General features: G+C 42.2%; 1 protein-coding gene across 1 annotated transcript in view; it reads left to right on the forward strand.

Moving 5' to 3' along the window:
• Positions 1-18,073, forward strand: part of PITPNM3 (PITPNM family member 3) — a 791,724-nt gene that overhangs the window by 651,332 nt on the left and 122,319 nt on the right. The window contains exons 8-9 of the mRNA XM_077294388.1: positions 10,094-10,281; positions 11,307-11,479. Coding sequence (XP_077150503.1) covers positions 10,094-10,281; positions 11,307-11,479 — 361 coding nt within the window. The remainder of the gene's footprint in view (positions 1-10,093; positions 10,282-11,306; positions 11,480-18,073) is intronic.

The raw sequence follows: 18,073 nt of genomic DNA on the forward strand, positions 1-18,073 counted from the left end.
GTCAGTATAGTTTCCATCTTCCAAGAGCTAGTTCTCATATATGCTGGGCTATGTTCTCTCGCCATTGAGAATCATGACAGTGTCCTTTCTCCAGAGACTCCTTGATATATGAACGCATAGCGGTATGTTCAGGTATCGACAGATTAAACAGTCTTCCCTTAGGAAATTTACTGCCTGGAATCAAATCTATTGCACAGTCACATTCCCTATGAGGAGGCAATGCACTGGACCTGGACTCGCTAAAGACATCCTGATAATCAGACAAATACTCCGGAACTTCCGAAGGCGTAGAAGAAGCAATAGACACAGGCAGGGAATCTGTTGTGAATTTGCTTTTTGCTCCCTCTAGTGGTTACTAGTTTTTTGACTCTGGTTTTTCTGTCATTCCTTTTATCCGCACCTGGGTCGTTAGTTAGGGGTGTTGCTATATAAGCTCCCTGGACCTTCAGTTCAATGCCTGGCAACGTAGTTATCAGAGCTAGTCTGCTGTGCTCTTGTCTACTGATCCTGGTTCCAGTTATATCAGCTAAGTCTGCCTTTTGCTTTTTGCTATTTGTTTTGGTTTTGTATTTTTGTCCAGCTTGTTCCAAATCTATATCCTGACCTTTGCTGGAAGCTCTAGGGGGCTGGTGTTCTCCCCCCGGACCGTTAGACGGTTCGGGGGTTCTTGAATTTCCAGTGTGGATTTTGATAGGGTTTTTGTTGACCATATAAGTTACCTTTCTTTATTCTGCTATCAGTAAGCGGGCCTCTCTGTGCTAAACCTGGTTCATTTCTGTGTTTGTCATTTCCTCTTACCTCACCGTCATTATTTGTGGGGGGCTTCTATCCAGCTTTGGGGTTCCCTTCTCTGGAGGCAAGAAAGGTCTTTGTTTTCCTCTACTAGGGGTAGCTAGATTCTCCGGCTGGCGCGTGTCATCTAGAATCAACGTAGGAATGATCCCCGGCTACTTCTAGTGTTGGCGTTAGGAGTAGATATATGGTCAACCCAGTTACCACTGCCCTATGAGCTGGATTTTTGTATTCTGCAGACTTCCACGTTCCTCTGAGACCCTCGCCATTGGGGTCATAACAGTGCAACCAGGGCCTCTCTGCGACAAAACGGCCCCTGCCCCAATCTCCGAAGCATCCACCTCAACCTGAAAGGGAAGTGAGACGTCAGGCTGGCACAAAACAGGCGCCGAAGTAAACCGGCGTTTCAACTCCTGAAAAGCCTCCACGGCAGCAGGAGCCCAGTTAGCTACATCGGAGCCCTTCTTGGTCATATCCGTCAAAGGTTTCACAATGCTAGAAAAATTAGCGATAAAACGACGGTAGAAGTTAGCGAAGCCCAAGAACTTCTGAAGACTGATGCGTTTTTTCTGGCGCTCGGTTTACTTTATGAGGAACCCAATCTTGAGATTCAGGCAGAAAAGGCCTTGCTGGCTATGTCTCAGGGGCAGGACGAGGCTGAAGTGTATTGCCAAAAATTTCGGAAATGGTCCGTGCTGACACATTGGAACGAGTGTGCACTGGCCGCTAATTTTAGAAATGGCCTTTCTGAAGCCATTAAGAATGTTATGGTGGGTTTTCCCATTCCCACAGGTCTGAATGATACTATGGCATTGGCTATTCAAATTGACCGGCGGTTGCGGGAGCGCAAAACCGCAAATTCCCTCATGGTGTTGTCTGAACAGACACCTGATTTAATGCAATGTGATAGAATCCTGACTAGAAATGAGCGGAAAATTCATAGACGCCAGAATGGCTTGTGCTACTACTGTGGTGATTCTACACATGTTATCTCAGCATGCTCACTGTCATCTTATCCTGTCATGGCGTTTGTAGATTCAGGCGCTGCCCTGAGTCTCATGGATCTCTCATTTGCTAAGCGCTGTGGTTTTACTCTTGAACCATTAGAAAATCCTATTCCTCTTAGGGGTATTGATGCTACACCATTGGCAGCAAATAAACCGCAGTATTGGACACAGGTTACCATGTGCATGACTCCTGAACACCGCGAGGTGATACGTTTCCTGGTTTTGCATAAAATGCATGATTTGGTTGTTTTGGGGCTGCCATGGTTACAGACCCATAATCCAGTCCTGGACTGGAAGGCTATGTCAGTCTCAAGTTGGGGCTGTCGTGGTATTCATGGGGATTCCCTGCCTGTGTCTATTGCTTCTTCTACGCCTTCGGAAGTTCCGGAGTATTTGTCTGATTATCAGGATGTCTTCAGTGAGTCTGAGTCCAGTGCACTGCCTCCTCATAGGGACTGTGACTGTGCTATAGATTTGATCCCGGGCAGTAAATTTCCTAAGGGAAGACTGTTTAATCTGTCGGTACCTGAACATACCACTATGCGTTCATATATCAAGGAGTCTCTGGAGAAAGGACATATTCGTCCGTCTTCTTCCCCTCTTGGTGCGGGATTCTTTTTTGTGGCAAAAAAGGACGGATCTTTGAGACCTTGTATTGATTATCGGCTTTTGAATAAGATCACTGTCAAATTTCAGTATCCTTTACCGCTGTTGTCTGACTTGTTTGCCCGGATTAAGGGTGCCAAGTGGTTCACCAAGATAGACCTTCGTGGTGCGTACAACCTTGTGCGCATTAAGCAAGGTGATGAATGGAAAACCGCATTCAATACGCCCGAAGGTCATTTTGAGTACTTAGTGATGCCTTTTGGGCTCTCCAATGCGCCTTCAGTTTTTCAGTCCTTTATGCATGACATTTTCCGGAAGTATCTGGATAAATTTTTGATTGTTTATCTGGATGATATTTTGGTTTTTTCTGATAATTGGGATTCGCATGTGGAGCAGGTCAGGTTGGTTGAGGGCGAGTTGGAGTACGTGGTGGAGAAGATCTTGGATTCTCGCCTCTCCAGGCGGAGGCTTCAGTACCTGGTCAAGTGGAAGGGCTATGGTCAGGAGGATAATTCCTGGGTGGTCGCCTCTGATGTTCATGCGGCCGATTTAGTTCGTGCCTTTCATGCCGCTCATCCTGATCGCCCTGGTGGTCGTGGTGAGGGTTCGGTGACCCCTCACTAAGGGGGGGGTACTGTTGTGAATTTGCTTTTTGCTCCCTCTAGTGGTTACTAGTTTTTTGACTCTGGTTTTTCTGTCATTCCTTTTATCCGCACCTGGGTCGTTAGTTAGGGGTGTTGCTATATAAGCTCCCTGGACCTTCAGTTCAATGCCTGGCAACGTAGTTATCAGAGCTAGTCTGCTGTGCTCTTGTCTACTGATCCTGGTTCCAGTTATATCAGCTAAGTCTGCCTTTTGCTTTTTGCTATTTGTTTTGGTTTTGTATTTTTGTCCAGCTTGTTCCAAATCTATATCCTGACCTTTGCTGGAAGCTCTAGGGGGCTGGTGTTCTCCCCCCGGACCGTTAGACGGTTCGGGGGTTCTTGAATTTCCAGTGTGGATTTTGATAGGGTTTTTGTTGACCATATAAGTTACCTTTCTTTATTCTGCTATCAGTAAGCGGGCCTCTCTGTGCTAAACCTGGTTCATTTCTGTGTTTGTCATTTCCTCTTACCTCACCGTCATTATTTGTGGGGGGCTTCTATCCAGCTTTGGGGTTCCCTTCTCTGGAGGCAAGAAAGGTCTTTGTTTTCCTCTACTAGGGGTAGCTAGATTCTCCGGCTGGCGCGTGTCATCTAGAATCAACGTAGGAATGATCCCCGGCTACTTCTAGTGTTGGCGTTAGGAGTAGATATATGGTCAACCCAGTTACCACTGCCCTATGAGCTGGATTTTTGTATTCTGCAGACTTCCACGTTCCTCTGAGACCCTCGCCATTGGGGTCATAACAGGAATCCTCATGAATACCACGACAGCCCCAACTAGACACTGACATAGCCTTCCAGTCAAGGACTGGATTATGGGTCTGTAACCATGGCAGCCCCAAAACAACCAAATCATGCATTTTATGTAGAACGAGAAAACGTATCACCTCGCGGTGTTCAGGAGTCATGCACATGGTAACCTGTGTCCAATACTGCGGTTTATTTTCTGCTAATGGCGTAGCATCAATACCCCTAAGAGGGATAGGATTTTCTAATGGTTCAAGAATAAAACCACAGCGCTTAGCAAATGAGAGATCCATAAGACTCAGGGCAGCACCTGAATCTACAAACGCCATGACAGGATAAGATGACAGTGAGCAAATCAAAGTTACAGACAGAATAAACTTAGGATGCAAATTACCAACGGTGACAGGACTAACAACCTTAGATATACGTTTAGAGCATGCTGAGATAACATGTGTAGAATCACCACAGTAGTAGCACAAGCCATTCCGGCGTCTATGAATTTTCCTCTCATTTCTAGTCAGGATTCTATCACATTGCATCAAATCAGGTGTCCGTTCAGACAACACCATGAGGGAATTTGCGGTTTTTCTATCACATTGCATCACATCAGGTGTCTGTTCAGACAACAACATGAGGGAATTTGCGGTTTTGCGCTCCCGCAACCGCCGGTCAATTTGAATAGCCAGGGACATGGTATCATTCAGACCTGTGGGAATGGGAAAACCCACCATAACATTCTTAATGGCCTCAGAAAGGCCATTTCTAAAATTAGCGGCCAGTGCACACTCGTTCCAATGTGTCAGCACGGACCATTTCCGAAATTTTTGGCAATACACCTCAGCCTCGTCCTGGCCCTGAGACATAGCCAGCAAGGCTTTCTCTGCCTGAATCTCAAGATTGGGTTCCTCATAAAGTAAACCGAGCGCCAGAAAAAACGCATCAATATCAGCCAATGCCGGATCTCCTGGCGCCAACGAAAAAGCCCAATCTTGAGGGTCACCCCGTAAGAATGAAATAACAATTTTTACTTGTTGAGCAGAGTCTCCAGACGAACAAGGTTTCATGGACAAAAACAATTTACAATTATTCCTGAAATTCCTAAACTTAAATCGGTCTCCTGAAAACAGTTCAGGAATCGGAATCTTGGGTTCAGACCTAGGATTTCTGGTAACATAATCTTGTATACCCTGCACACGAGCGGCAAGCTGGTCCACACTTGTAATCAAGGTCTGGACATTCATGTCTGCAGCAAGCTTAAGCCACTCTGAGGTAAAGGGGAAAAGAAAAAAAAAAAAAATGAGAGAGGGAAAAAAAAACTCAAAATTTTCTTTCTTATAATCCCACTTCTGCAATGCATTAAACATTTAATACTGGCCTGGCATACTGTTATGACCCCAGTGGACAGGGTCTCAGAGGAACGTGTAAGTCTGCGAGATTCAAAAATCCAGCTCATAGGGCTGTGGTAACTGGGTTGACCAAATAGCTACTCCTAACGCCAACACTAGAAGTAGCCGGGGATCATGCCTACGGTGATCGCTAGATGACTCGCGCCAGCCGGAGAATCTAACTACCCCTAGGAGAAGAAAACAAAGACCTCTCTTGCCTCCAGAGAAAGGGACCCCAAAGCAAGATATAAGCCCCCCACAAATAATAACGGTGAGGTAAGAGGAAATGACAAACACAGAAATGAACCAGGTTCAGCAAAGAGAGGCCAGCTTACTAATAGCAGAATATAGCAAGATAACTTATCTGGTCAACAAAAACCCTATAAAAATCCACGCTGGAGATTCAAGAACCCCCGAACCGTCTAACGGTCCGGAGGGAGAACACCAGCCCCCTAGAGCTTCCAGCAAAGGTCAGGATACAGATTGGAACAAGCTGGACAAAAATACCAAACTAAACAAAAGCAAAAAGCAAGGAAGCAGACTTAGCTTGAAATACAGGAACCAGGATCATAGGACAAGAGCACAACAGATTAGCTCTGATTTCCACGGAGCCAGGCATAGAACTGAAGGTCCAGGGAGCTTATATAACAACGCCCCTGAACTAACGGCCCAGGTGAGGATATAGGAAAAGACAGAAGCTCCAGAGTCAAATCACTAATGACCACTAGAGGGAGCAAAAAGCAAAATCACAACACTGATGGGGAGAAGGATCAGGCAGTTGGGCAGAAAGGTCAAGCAGTTTTGCAGAAGAATCAATCAGTTGCGGAGAAAGATTATGTTGTCGTGATGAAAAATTGGGCAGTTGGGGAGGAAGATTGAGCAGTTGGAGAGAAGGATCAGGCAATTGGGGAGAAGGATCAGACAGCTCAAGAGAAGGATCAGTCAGTTGAGAAGAAGAATTGGATCGATGGGGAGAAGGATCAGGCAGTTGGGCAGAAAGGTCAAGCAGGTTTGTAGAAGAATCAAGCATTGCGGAGAAGTATTATGTACTCGTGAAGAAAAATTGGGCAGTTGGGGAGGAAGAATGGGCTGTTAGAAAGAAGGATCAGGCAATTGGGGAGAAGGATCAAGCAGTTCAGGAGAAGGATCAGTCAGTTGATAAGAATTAGTTTCAGGGGAGATAAGCCCCAGCTTATACAGTATATGGGGGAGTTAGAAGAGATAACTCTACACCGAACACACATTCTCCTGTAAGTTTTCAGATGTGACTAGCTTGGGGCCCTGTTTAATTTAATAAGGGATTGTGCAAATTATGTACAACCCCTTAACGTGATCTCTGTCCTATAATGTCACATTATGATTGTTTGTAAATACCTTAATCTTCAGCTGCGTATGTCAGTTACTTCTAAATGTAATTCTAAATGTAATCTATAATTCTGCAGGCTGTTTCTATACATGTACATTACTGTTCCTAATAAGTAAGTAAACTTGTGTAGAAGAATAATCTATGCTCATTAATGAAGCAGTTTATAAATAAAGTGTATAATTTTATGCCATAGAAATAACTGTTATAGTATAAAACAAGAAGTCGAGAGTCTAGACTTCTCTTACTATGAGAATAAATTGTTGTGCAGTATAACTAGGACAGTGGTGTGTTTGCCATCTAGTGGTTAAATTTGGTACTGCTATTAGTGAAATAAAAACCATTTACGTGTCTGCATCTATATTTAAAAATATATATGTGCTAATTAAACTGTTTAACCCTATGTTGAATTGTATGCATAGAATCTATTGTATTAATGTTTTATTAATATTTATACTAAAGCAACACAATGATCTCTAATATTAGGACTCTAGAGTGACATTTGGTTCATTTAGCTAAAATACTGTAACTGTTCTGAAAATATAATGTTTGGCTTTGAAAAATAGGTAACTTTTTTGCATTGGTTGGAAGACATGTAAAAGAAGAAGCTTGGATTGTGTGCCTCTCCACTCTTTCTCCAGACTCTTGGACCTTGATTTCCAAGGTCTAATGTGAAGTATTCACATCACAATCAATGATGGTTTCGGGAGCCATGTCATTTACTGATGTAGGTCCACTGTATTTATCAAGACCAACGTCAGCGCAGCCATTTACCAGGAAATTTTAGAGCGCTTCATGCTTCCCTCTGCCGACAAGCTTTTTGGAGATGGACATTTCATTCTCCAGCAGGACTTGGCACCTGTCCACACTGCCAAAAGTACCAATACTTGGTTTAAAAACAACAGTAGCACTGTGCTTGATTGGCCTGATCTTAACCCCATAAAAAATCTATGGGGTATTGTCAAGAGGAAGATGAGAGACACCAGACCCAACAATGCAGACGAGCTGAAGGCTGCTACCAAAGCAACCTGGGCTTCCATAACACCTCAGCAGTGCCACAGGCTGATCGCCTCCATGCCACGCCACATTGATGCAGTAATTGATGCAAAAGGAGCCCCGACCAAGTATTGAGTGCATTTACTGAACATACATTTCAGTAGGCCAACATTTCAGATTTTAAAATAATTTTTTGAAGCTGGTGTTATAAAGTATTCTAATTTACTGAGATAATGACTTTTGGGTTTTCATTGGCTGTAAGCCATAATCATCAACATTAACAGAAATAAACACTTGAAATAGATCACTCTGCGTGTAATGAATCTATCTAATATATGAGTTTCACTTTTTGTATCGAAGAACTGAAATAAAATGTATTTTTGATGATATTCTAAGTTTGCGAGATGCACCTGTAACTGCAAATGACAGAATCTCACCATACAAATGCATGGAAGCAAACAGTTCAGCTCCCAATGCAATATATAGTGTCCATCTCCTCTGCTACTGAACTGGCATGTATCACCTGCTGGACTTATATTGGTGTTGAATTCATGGGGGTGTAAATAAATTTCTGCATGTGCCACGGCCCCTTCTACAGAATACACCTTGACTGGAAATTAGGCTGGGTTCACACTAGTGCTCAGAGACCTGGCTTTCTTGAAAGAAAGGGACACATCACGTGATGAACACAAACAGCACCAGACAGATCCCAATGATTATAATGAGGTTTGTTTTTTATTAGGGTGGCTGTCATCTAAACGGTGAAAATGTCAGAGGCTGTGGCAGTGTGAATCAGTTTCTCTAGGCTGTTGGTGCTAAGCAAGTTCCTCAAACATATATAAGCACAACATATTTTCATTTGTAATTTAGAAGGACCTGCTTTTGAAAAGACATCTTTTTTTACTTCATTATTTTTTTCTGGCACATATCAATGCCAAAATCCTATGCACTTAATCAGGCTCAGACTGGCCCATAGGAGAACCGGGGAATTCCCTGGTGGGCCTCACCACTATATGGGCAGTACTTGGCACAATACACATGATTCACTGTACAAAGGCAGAAGCTCATTATTCACTTAAGTAAACTACTTGGTTTATTATTCTATAAATTTGTGAATGAGGGTAATATAATATTTGCAGTAGCTAAGCAGTGGCCCCCGGAGTCAATATTACTGTTTGGTCCTTGGCATCTCAGTCCAACTCTGTAAATAATACACAATTTGCAAAGATGAATAAACTCCTATTGGGACTATACCTCACCCTGGAGTAGTGTGTGAATGCTGAATGCAACACAGACATAAGGAATATTACATTTCCAGGAGTAAAATTCCCAAATGGTATAATTATATTTTAATACATAACTAGTGATGAGCGAATATACTCGTTACTTGAGATTTCCAGAGCACGCTCGGTGTCCTCCGTGTATTTTTTAGTGCTCGGAGATTTAGTTTTTCTTGCCGCAGCTGAATGATTTACGTCTCCTAGCCAGCATAAGTACATGTGGGGGTTGCCTGGTTGATTTTACCATTGAATTTAAAATTTTGAGAATGAATGTTCAGTCATGATGGGGAAAGAAGCGGATTCCTCTACTAAGATATAGTACGTTTCTTAGGATGCTTTCACATTGCGTTCTGCGTTCTCGTCAGGGCCTACATCCAAGATCCCCAGCAAAACTGACTCCGGACCCATGCACCGACGGGGCCATAGAATGTAATGGTGATGGCAGAGTGAACATGAGCTCTGTCGTGTACTTTTCTCGGGTGTGTACACCTACAGGAGGCGGACACTCAGACGTAGTCGTAGTTTGTTTATTTTCATCTGTTAAAGTGAGAATAAAAACCAAACAGATCAAAATCTACAAAAATATATTTCTGTCATTTCCGTTAAAAGATATCAATGACCAATATGGCCGCCCTTCATTTCAGTAACAGTCATAAGCTCCATCCATGGGGTTGATCAGTTTCTTTATTTGGAGTCCACCAGTTCTTAACAGGTTTAAGGTCAGTTGAGGAAAGGGCCATGTTATTATTCTTTCATCTTTAAAGGGAACCTGTCAGCTGATACATGCTGCCAATTCCGTATTATCTGATAGATTCCCTTTAAGACCTTAACTGTCAGCCGAGCAATGGAGACCTTGATGCAGTGATGGAGCATTGTCCTGCATAAAAATCATGATTTTCTTGATGATGCGGCCTTTTTCCTGTACCTCTGCTTGAAGAAAGTGTCTTCTAAAAACTAGGAGTAGGTTTGAGAGTTGATTGGGAGTCCATTTTCAGCCCAAAAGGGTCCAACTAACTCATACTAGCCCATAGAAGTAACCCACCTCCATTCACCGTGCTGGCAAAGAAGGAGGTCTGTGTCCGGTACTGATCCAGCCAGGGGCTTATCCATCTGGTCTGTGAAGAGTCACTCTCGCCTAATAATTCTGCACACAGTGTGATGTCAGGTTCCCTTTAGTGCTGCATTTTATTACTGCATTTAGCGATAAGGTAATGACTGCCTTCTTTTACAAGGGCTCTTCTATTGTGTTCATCTTTTTCTACCATTCCATTAGGAGAATCCTATTCTATCAAGTGAGAGCAGCGTCAACCTGAGAGGTACGAAGCGGCTCAGCAAAAGCAATATTGACATCTCAGGAGTTTTGGACATTGCTGAACCCCGGCCGCCTTTACTGAGGAAACAGAGCGATTCTTCCACCTATGACTGTGACACCATAACACAACACCATGCGTTCCTGTCCAGGTAAATACTTATTCTTACAGAAGGGTCAGTGTCCTGCCGGTTGTTACCACACAGCACAATTATTGTTTGAACGGAGATATCTTTCGACCAGTTCTCTACATCTTATGTGTTTCCTAATCTAACAATATTGTTAATATCATTACCTTACAAGTAACATCATCTTAGCCTTCAGAGCTGGAGGGAAATCCTCCTATTGGGCTCGAGGTCCTTTATACCATGAACAGGGACTTAACGATAGAGATTTCTGAAGCCGAAGTCAAACAATGATTCTGGTGTTCTTGGGGCTCAAAGACCCCTTGGACTCACATTATACCACCGGTATTATAAATGGAATATGGTAGGTGAGAGTCTGTGTTACAGATTTTTCATTGAGGCCTATGAGATTCTAGTTACTTCTCTGACTCCCTGTGTTCTGTAAATGGACTACCACCCGAAGCTATATTCTAATATAGCCATAAGGCTTGTGTGTGAGGAGCAAATAAGAATTCTATTTCCTCAAAGCTCAACGTTCTATCTATTACAATTTATACCCATGATTTTATATAGTGTTGATATTAAGCTTTTTTTTGTTTCTAATATGTAACGAGTTTGTACAAAGTTGATAAGTCATCAGCTATTTATACAGTAGGAGATTTATTAATGATCGCTGGGAATCTCACCGTTGGGACCTCAAGCGATTCGATTCTTCTGAAGAGCCCATCTGAATGGAGTGGAAGTTGAGCACATGCATTTCATTCTCTATGGGACAAATGTGAAAACAGCCAAGCGTAACCATAGAGTATGAATGGAGTTGCCTATGATCCGTTGAGATGGGGATCTTCTTGGGATCACTGGGGGTCTCACCACTGTGATCCTCAGCAATCAATTAAGTTATCCCCTATCCTATGGTTACTAACTTAGCAACACCCTTTATGCAACTCCAAACTGAACTCACACTTCCAGCTCTTAGTTGACTGTGACATTGTCCCTTTAATTATAGAATGACCATATTTGTTTTAATTTACTCTATTTTCTTATTTTCCAAGCATTCATTCAAGTGTCCTGAAGGATGATATGGATTTTCCCAGAAGTGGTAGCTCCAATCTTTGTGAAGAAAGCCTGGGCCGTTTCGACTTTGAGGTGTCCGACTTTTTCCTGTTTGGTTCTCCACTGGGCCTGGTATTGGCTATGAGAAGAACTGTATTGCCTGGACTGGATGGTAAGAATGATTTGTCACAACAGTTTTCACTGTTCTGTTATCACAAAAATTGAACAAATGCAAAATTATATTGACATTCTTTGTGATCATTAATCGCTTTATAATTGATATCTATTGTCTAACAACAATGAGGGCGGGTTTACACAGTCCGACTCATGGCATTAACTGACCACTGATTAGCTGTTTGCTGATTTTAGACAGGCAGTCCGAATTTCTTACGTTCACAGAACAATGAAAGTGAAAAGAAACAGGAAAATATAAATGTTAAAGGAAATCTTTCACCAAGTATTTGAAACGTCATTCAAGACTACGGTAATATGATGTATGGGCAGAGAAACCTGATTCCAGAAATGTGACACTTACTGGGCTGCTTGTTGTTATAATAAAATCACTGTTTTATCTGCTGCAGAGTTATCAGTTCTCTGAATGCTGAGCTCTGTATAACCCCACCCACACCACTGATTGGCTGCTTTCTGTGCACACTGTGTATAGACAGAAAGCTGCCAATCAGTGGTGTGGGCGGGGTTATACAGAACTCTTGAACATGGAGGACTACATGGCAGCAGATTTACTAGTCCTCTAGTGATAGATAATCTCCTGCTAATAAAACAATGATTTTTATCAAAACTACAGCAAGCAGCCCAATAAGTAACACATCACCGGAATCAGGAGTTCTGCCTCTACATTATGTGGCTCTCGGATTACATGGCCAAAACTTGGTGACTGATTCCCTTCAAATATGTGGTTGTAATATATTTTTAGTGTAATTGCATTATCAGGACTCATGAGCCTGTAGACACAAATTGCCTGGCATTGGAACATTGATGGTCTATCCTTCCAATATAAGACTAGCAGGAGTCATATTATCAGTTCCCCCTCCAATAAGCTGTTTGGGCGCCATACCCCCCTATACATATACCTCCATATACAGGTCCTTCTCAAAAAATTAGCATGTAGTGTTAAATTTCATTATTTACCATAATGTAATGATTACAATTAAACTTTCATATATTATAGATTCATTATCCACCAACTGAAATTTGTCAGGTCTTTTATTGTTTTAATACTGATGATTTTGGCATACAACTCCTGATAACCCAAAAAACCTGTCTCAATAAATTAGCATATTTCACCCGTCCAATCAAATAAAAGTGTTCTTTAATAACAAACAAAAAAAACATCAAATAATAATGTTCAGTTATGCACTCAATACTTGGTCGGGAATCCTTTGGCAGAAATGACTGCTTCAATGCAGCGTGGCATGGAGGCAATCAGCCTGTGACACTGCTGAGATGTTATGGAGGCCCAGGATGCTTCAATAGCGGCCTTAAGCTCATCCAGAGTGTTGGGTCTTGCGTCTCTCAACTTTCTCTTCACAATATCCCACAGATTCTCTATGGGGTTCAGGTCAGGAGAGTTGGCAGGCCAATTGAGCACAGTAATACCATGGTCAGTAAACCATTTACCAGTGGTTTTGGCAGGTGCCAGGTCGTGCTGAAAAATGAAATCTTCATCTCCATAAAGCATTTCAGCCGATGGAAGCATGAAGTGCTCCAAAATCTCCTGATAGCTAGCTGCATTGACCCTGCCCTTGATGAAACACAGTGGACCAACACCAGCAGCTGACATGGCACCCCACACCATCACTGACTGTGGGTACTTGACACTGGACTTCAGGCATTTTGGCATTTCCTTCTCCCCAGTCTTCCTCCAGACTCTGGCACCTTGATTTCCGAATGACATGCAAAATTTGCTTTCATCAGAAAAAAGTACTTGGGACCACTTAGCAACAGTCCAGTGCTGCTTCTCTGTAGCCCAGGTCAGGCGCTTCTGCCGCTGTTTATGGTTCAAAAGTGGCTTTACCTGGGGAATGCGGCACCTGTAGCCCATTTCCTGCACACCAGACTCAGTCCACTGTTTCCTCAGGTTCCCCAAGGTCTGGAATCGGTCCTTCTCCACAATCTTCCTCAGGGTCCGGTCACCTCTTCTCGTTGTACAGCGTTTTCTGCCACATTGTTTCCTTCCAACAGACTTACCATTGAGGTGCCTTGATACAGCACTCTGGGAACAGCCTATTTGTTGAGAAATTTCTTTCTGGGTCTTACCCTCTTGCTTGAGGGTGTCAATGATGGCCTTCTTGACATCTGTCAGGTCGCTAGTCTTACCCATGATGGGGGTTTTGAGTATTGAACCAGGCAGGGAGTTTTTAAAAGCCTCAGGTATCTTTTGCATGTGTTTAGAGTTAATTAGTTGATTCAGAAGATTAGGATAATAGGTCGTTTATAGAACCTTTTCTTGATATGCTAATTTATTGAGACAGGTTTTTTGGGTTATCAGGAGTTGTATGCCAAAATCATCAGTATTAAAACAATAAAAGACCTGACAAATTTCAGTTGGTGGATAATGAATGTATAATATATGAAAGTTTAATTGTAATCATTACATTATGGTAAATAATGAAATTTAACACTATATGCTAATTTTTTGAGAAGGACCTGTACATCATGGAATAGATCACATGGCCCTATTTAGGTTGGTGTTTTGGGTTTTTTTACAAATCCATTTTAGAAGGACCCTTTAATCCTTTTGAGTTCTCTGCGCATGAAATGAGCCTAAGGGCTCAATTCATTAAAGCTTTCACACCAGGTGTATAAAGCTTTGAAAGTCGCAAAACTTTTCATGACATTGACAAAGGGGGTGGAGCTGGGGTAGGAGTGGGATGGGGCATGGTGGACCCTGTTCATCAACTTCATGATGAGCCTTGGTGTTCCTTATGCCACAAATCTTGATCCCGTCCCCAATGCAGTAAGATTTGTGGTGAATCACATGACACTTTATGCCTCAATTGATTCATTAAAGGCGCTCCGGACACCACCCGATCGTCTCATCAGGACTGCCATGAAAAAAACTGATTTTAATGAAAAAGTGTATTTAGGCAGCAAACTTTATCTCCGCCCATTTAGCTTGATTAACAAGCTCTTTATTGTTGGCAGCGGAGTAATCTCTGTACTGTCCAGCCATTCTACAGTGAATATATATTTATTCAGGAACAAAGATAGAACAGCTTACAACTGGTATTTCTTATAGCTTAGGATCTTAGCATCTCGTCTGTCAGCTGATAAAAATGAAATAAAAATGAAGTGCTTCAGCTCCACACACAGTGAACAGGAACTTTCAGTTTGTTTGCTTGTTTTCTTTTTTTAACAGTGCTTTACTAGCAATATAACACTACTGCTGGAGACAGAAACTCGCACTATTAAACATCAGTAATTAGTTGTTGTAATATATACAGTAATAAGCATTATTCCAACATTTATCCTGTTCTGCTGTCTTGCTGCTGAATTCTTGCCCAAGCTTAGCAGAGACTGCAGTCTGCATACAACAGTAAGGCAGTAAGGCCACGTTCAGTATTTGGTCAGTTTTTTACCTCAGTATTTGTAAGCCAAAACCAGAAGTGAAATAGTCAGAGGGAAAGTATAATAGAAACCCGTCACCACTTCTGTATTTATCACCCACTCCTGGTTTTGGCTTACAGATACTGAGGTAACATACTGACCAAATACTAAATGCGCTAACGCAATCTGCTGCAAAGAAAAAACAAATTTACAAAGGGTAACTCTGCATATGTGTACATTATAACTATGGTAGCACAGCGTAGATTTGCCCAGACTTCAGGAAGGTCTTAGCTGTCAATCACAGTTCTGGGGACGGGAGGGAAAAGATAGACATGAGTATCTACATATATAATGGCCAGTTGGGACTTCCGGCCGCTGTCCCCGAATCCCATAAGGCACCGCGTCAGTGTCACTTGCGCAAGTAACATTCACGTCACCGCTATTCCCGCGCATGTGCAGTAACAATCACAACTACACGCTCTACCCGCGCATGCGTGGTACCGACGCGGCTGTTACTGCGCTTGCGTGGGGAATAGCGGTTTTGTCGATGTTTTACTTGTGCACCTGCAGTAACAGCCTTACGGCCACGAACTGCGCCTGCGCAAGTGACAGATATACGTCACCGCTATTCCCAGTAACATCCACTCCCGATGCGATAGCATCGAGCCTATTTGTAGTTGATGAATAAGAAGCTGAACCTCCCCCTTAATATGATGTACTTATTCCAGTAAAAAATGTTTTTAAAGGACTGATGAAGAGTAGAAACATTCCACCAAGCGTTGTATTTAACCTCTTCATCCCCGGACCATTTTTTTCTTTTTTTGTGTGTGTGTTTTGTTTTTTGCTCCCCTTCTTCCAAGAACCATAACTTTTTTGATTTTTCATATACAGTAGCTGTATCAGGGCTTGTTTTTTGGCAGATCAAATTGTACTTTTGAATGACAACATTTATTTTACCATATAATGTACCGTAATTGGAAGCGAGAAAAAAAATTCCAAGTGCGGTAAAATTGCAAAAAAAAAAAAGTGCAATTCCACAATTGTTGTTTATTTTTATTTACCATGTTCAATATATGTTCACTTCTTCAGACCCCTGACACTCCATGATTCCATGACAGAAGCATCCTTGGGCGGGGTTATGATGCGCTTCTGGCAGGAGCCTGTTAAATCCTGCTGTCAGAGATTGACACAGGGATATAAATGGGTAACAGCCGCGGATGGAGCTCCACTGATTAAATCAGCCGTCATGTATCGGGAACGATACGGGCTCGGAGCATCAGAGCCCGCATCACAGTGCAGGACATGACGTACAACGTACGCGTTAAAGGGGTTAAAGAACCTTTAACTGTGGTGACATTAGATGGGCACGGTATTTATGTTATAGGAAATATATAAATTGTATGGTATAAAATGTCATCTGTAAGAGCACAAATTAAAAGTGTAGCCCAGTCTGATTATCATTGGTAAACTTCCTGCTCTTAGCAGCATAGACAACCTCCATTATTCCTAATAGACATTAAAAATAAACCTTTGTGGCCAATTCATCATTTGCTTTTCTTTTTTATAAGTAGCATATTTTTGCCTTGTGGTCTTCGTTATTATTTGTGCGACAAATTCTTCAGAATGGCACACGTCAGTTGATAAATTAGAGCAAAATTAAAGTTTTTTTTTCTTCCACCTTATTTGCTCCTATTATATTAGTCAGATTTTTTTTCTAGTAGGATACTTAAGTATTTTGCGCTATCTCAAAAAGTCACAAATGACAAATCAGGCAAAACAAGTGGATTACCAAAATTCATGTTCAGAATGTCAAATAATAATAATAGTAATAAAAAACAGCAGATAAAACCAAGTAACGTTAACTTAAAAGAAAGACACAAATTACATAATGAAAAAGCTCAAACAAATAATTCACCATTAGAATAGTTTTTACTCTAGAAATAAGGCGCGAAGACAATGATGGATTGAGGCCAATGTCTCTGTGTACTTACAGTGTTTTCTACAGAACAAACAACTTGTCAAAAATTGTACACTATAAAACTACTAATGGTAAAATCATGCTGCTGAACCCGGTAAAAGTGTCCGTGACTTTACAGAAATCCTGAGTGATGTATGAAATATCTGGTGGATGATCAATAGTTATTTCATAATTTTGCTCATAAAATCTTGGTCTTTGTTGCAGACAGTAGTTTTTATCATCTGTCATGTATGAAAAATAATCTGTAGAAAGTGGAAAATGTAACCATCATAAATTACTTTTTTTCCAGTATATAGAATGCAGTCGGTTGTTATAAGAATTGGAAAATTAATCATAAATTTAATCCGTAATTTCAGGTTGAGTATTGACATTATTGAGTATTTAAGCCGTGTTGGCTAAAAGCACTTGATTCATCATTTTTATCCAAATCTCGAAGAAGGGAGAGATTCCAGTAAGTAATACTTAGGCCAATTTCCTGACAAAACTGTATGAATGGATATAGCTTTTTTTTAGATTTTATTGCCATCCAATTTATTTTTGTAAAACATTTGATCAGTTCAGCATTCGAGATGGCTTGACTGTTGCCATGCTTTAGTTATGTCCTAACAGATGTCTGTGCATTTAAAACTGGCACCATTAGCCTGATTACCCTGATGAAGCCTGTAAGGGCTGTCCCACACGTCCAGATAATTCCGGTACCGGAATAAATCGGTACCGGAGTTATCCGTGTCCGTGTGCCTGGGAACTCACATAGGCCATACGTGCGGCACACGTGTGCCGCCCGTATGGCGAGTGGGTACCACACGGAGCGTGTGGTACCCACGCGTGTGGTACCCTGCATCGCGCTGAAGCCGCGATTCATATGTTCCCTGCAGCAGCGTTTGCTGCAGAGAAAATATGAAGAATAGTGTTTAAAATAAAGATCTATGTGTCCGCCGCCCTCCCACCCCCTGTGCGCCCCCCCCCGCTGTTCAGAAAATACTTACCCGCCTCCCTCGCTGCTTCCTGGTCTGGCCGCGGCTTCTAGTGTATGCGGTCACGTGGGGCCGATCATTTACAGTCATGAATATGTGGCTCCACCTCCCATAGGGGCAGAGCCGACTATTCATGATTGTAAATGATCGGCCCCACGTGACCGCATACAGTAGGAGGCGCGGGGCAGAGAGGAAGGAGTGACAGCCAACGTGGGAGCGGGTGAGTATTTTCAGGACAGCGGGGGGC

Source organism: Ranitomeya variabilis, chromosome 3 (assembly GCF_051348905.1).
Source record: "Ranitomeya variabilis isolate aRanVar5 chromosome 3, aRanVar5.hap1, whole genome shotgun sequence".
NCBI classification, from domain to species: domain Eukaryota; kingdom Metazoa; phylum Chordata; class Amphibia; order Anura; family Dendrobatidae; genus Ranitomeya; species Ranitomeya variabilis.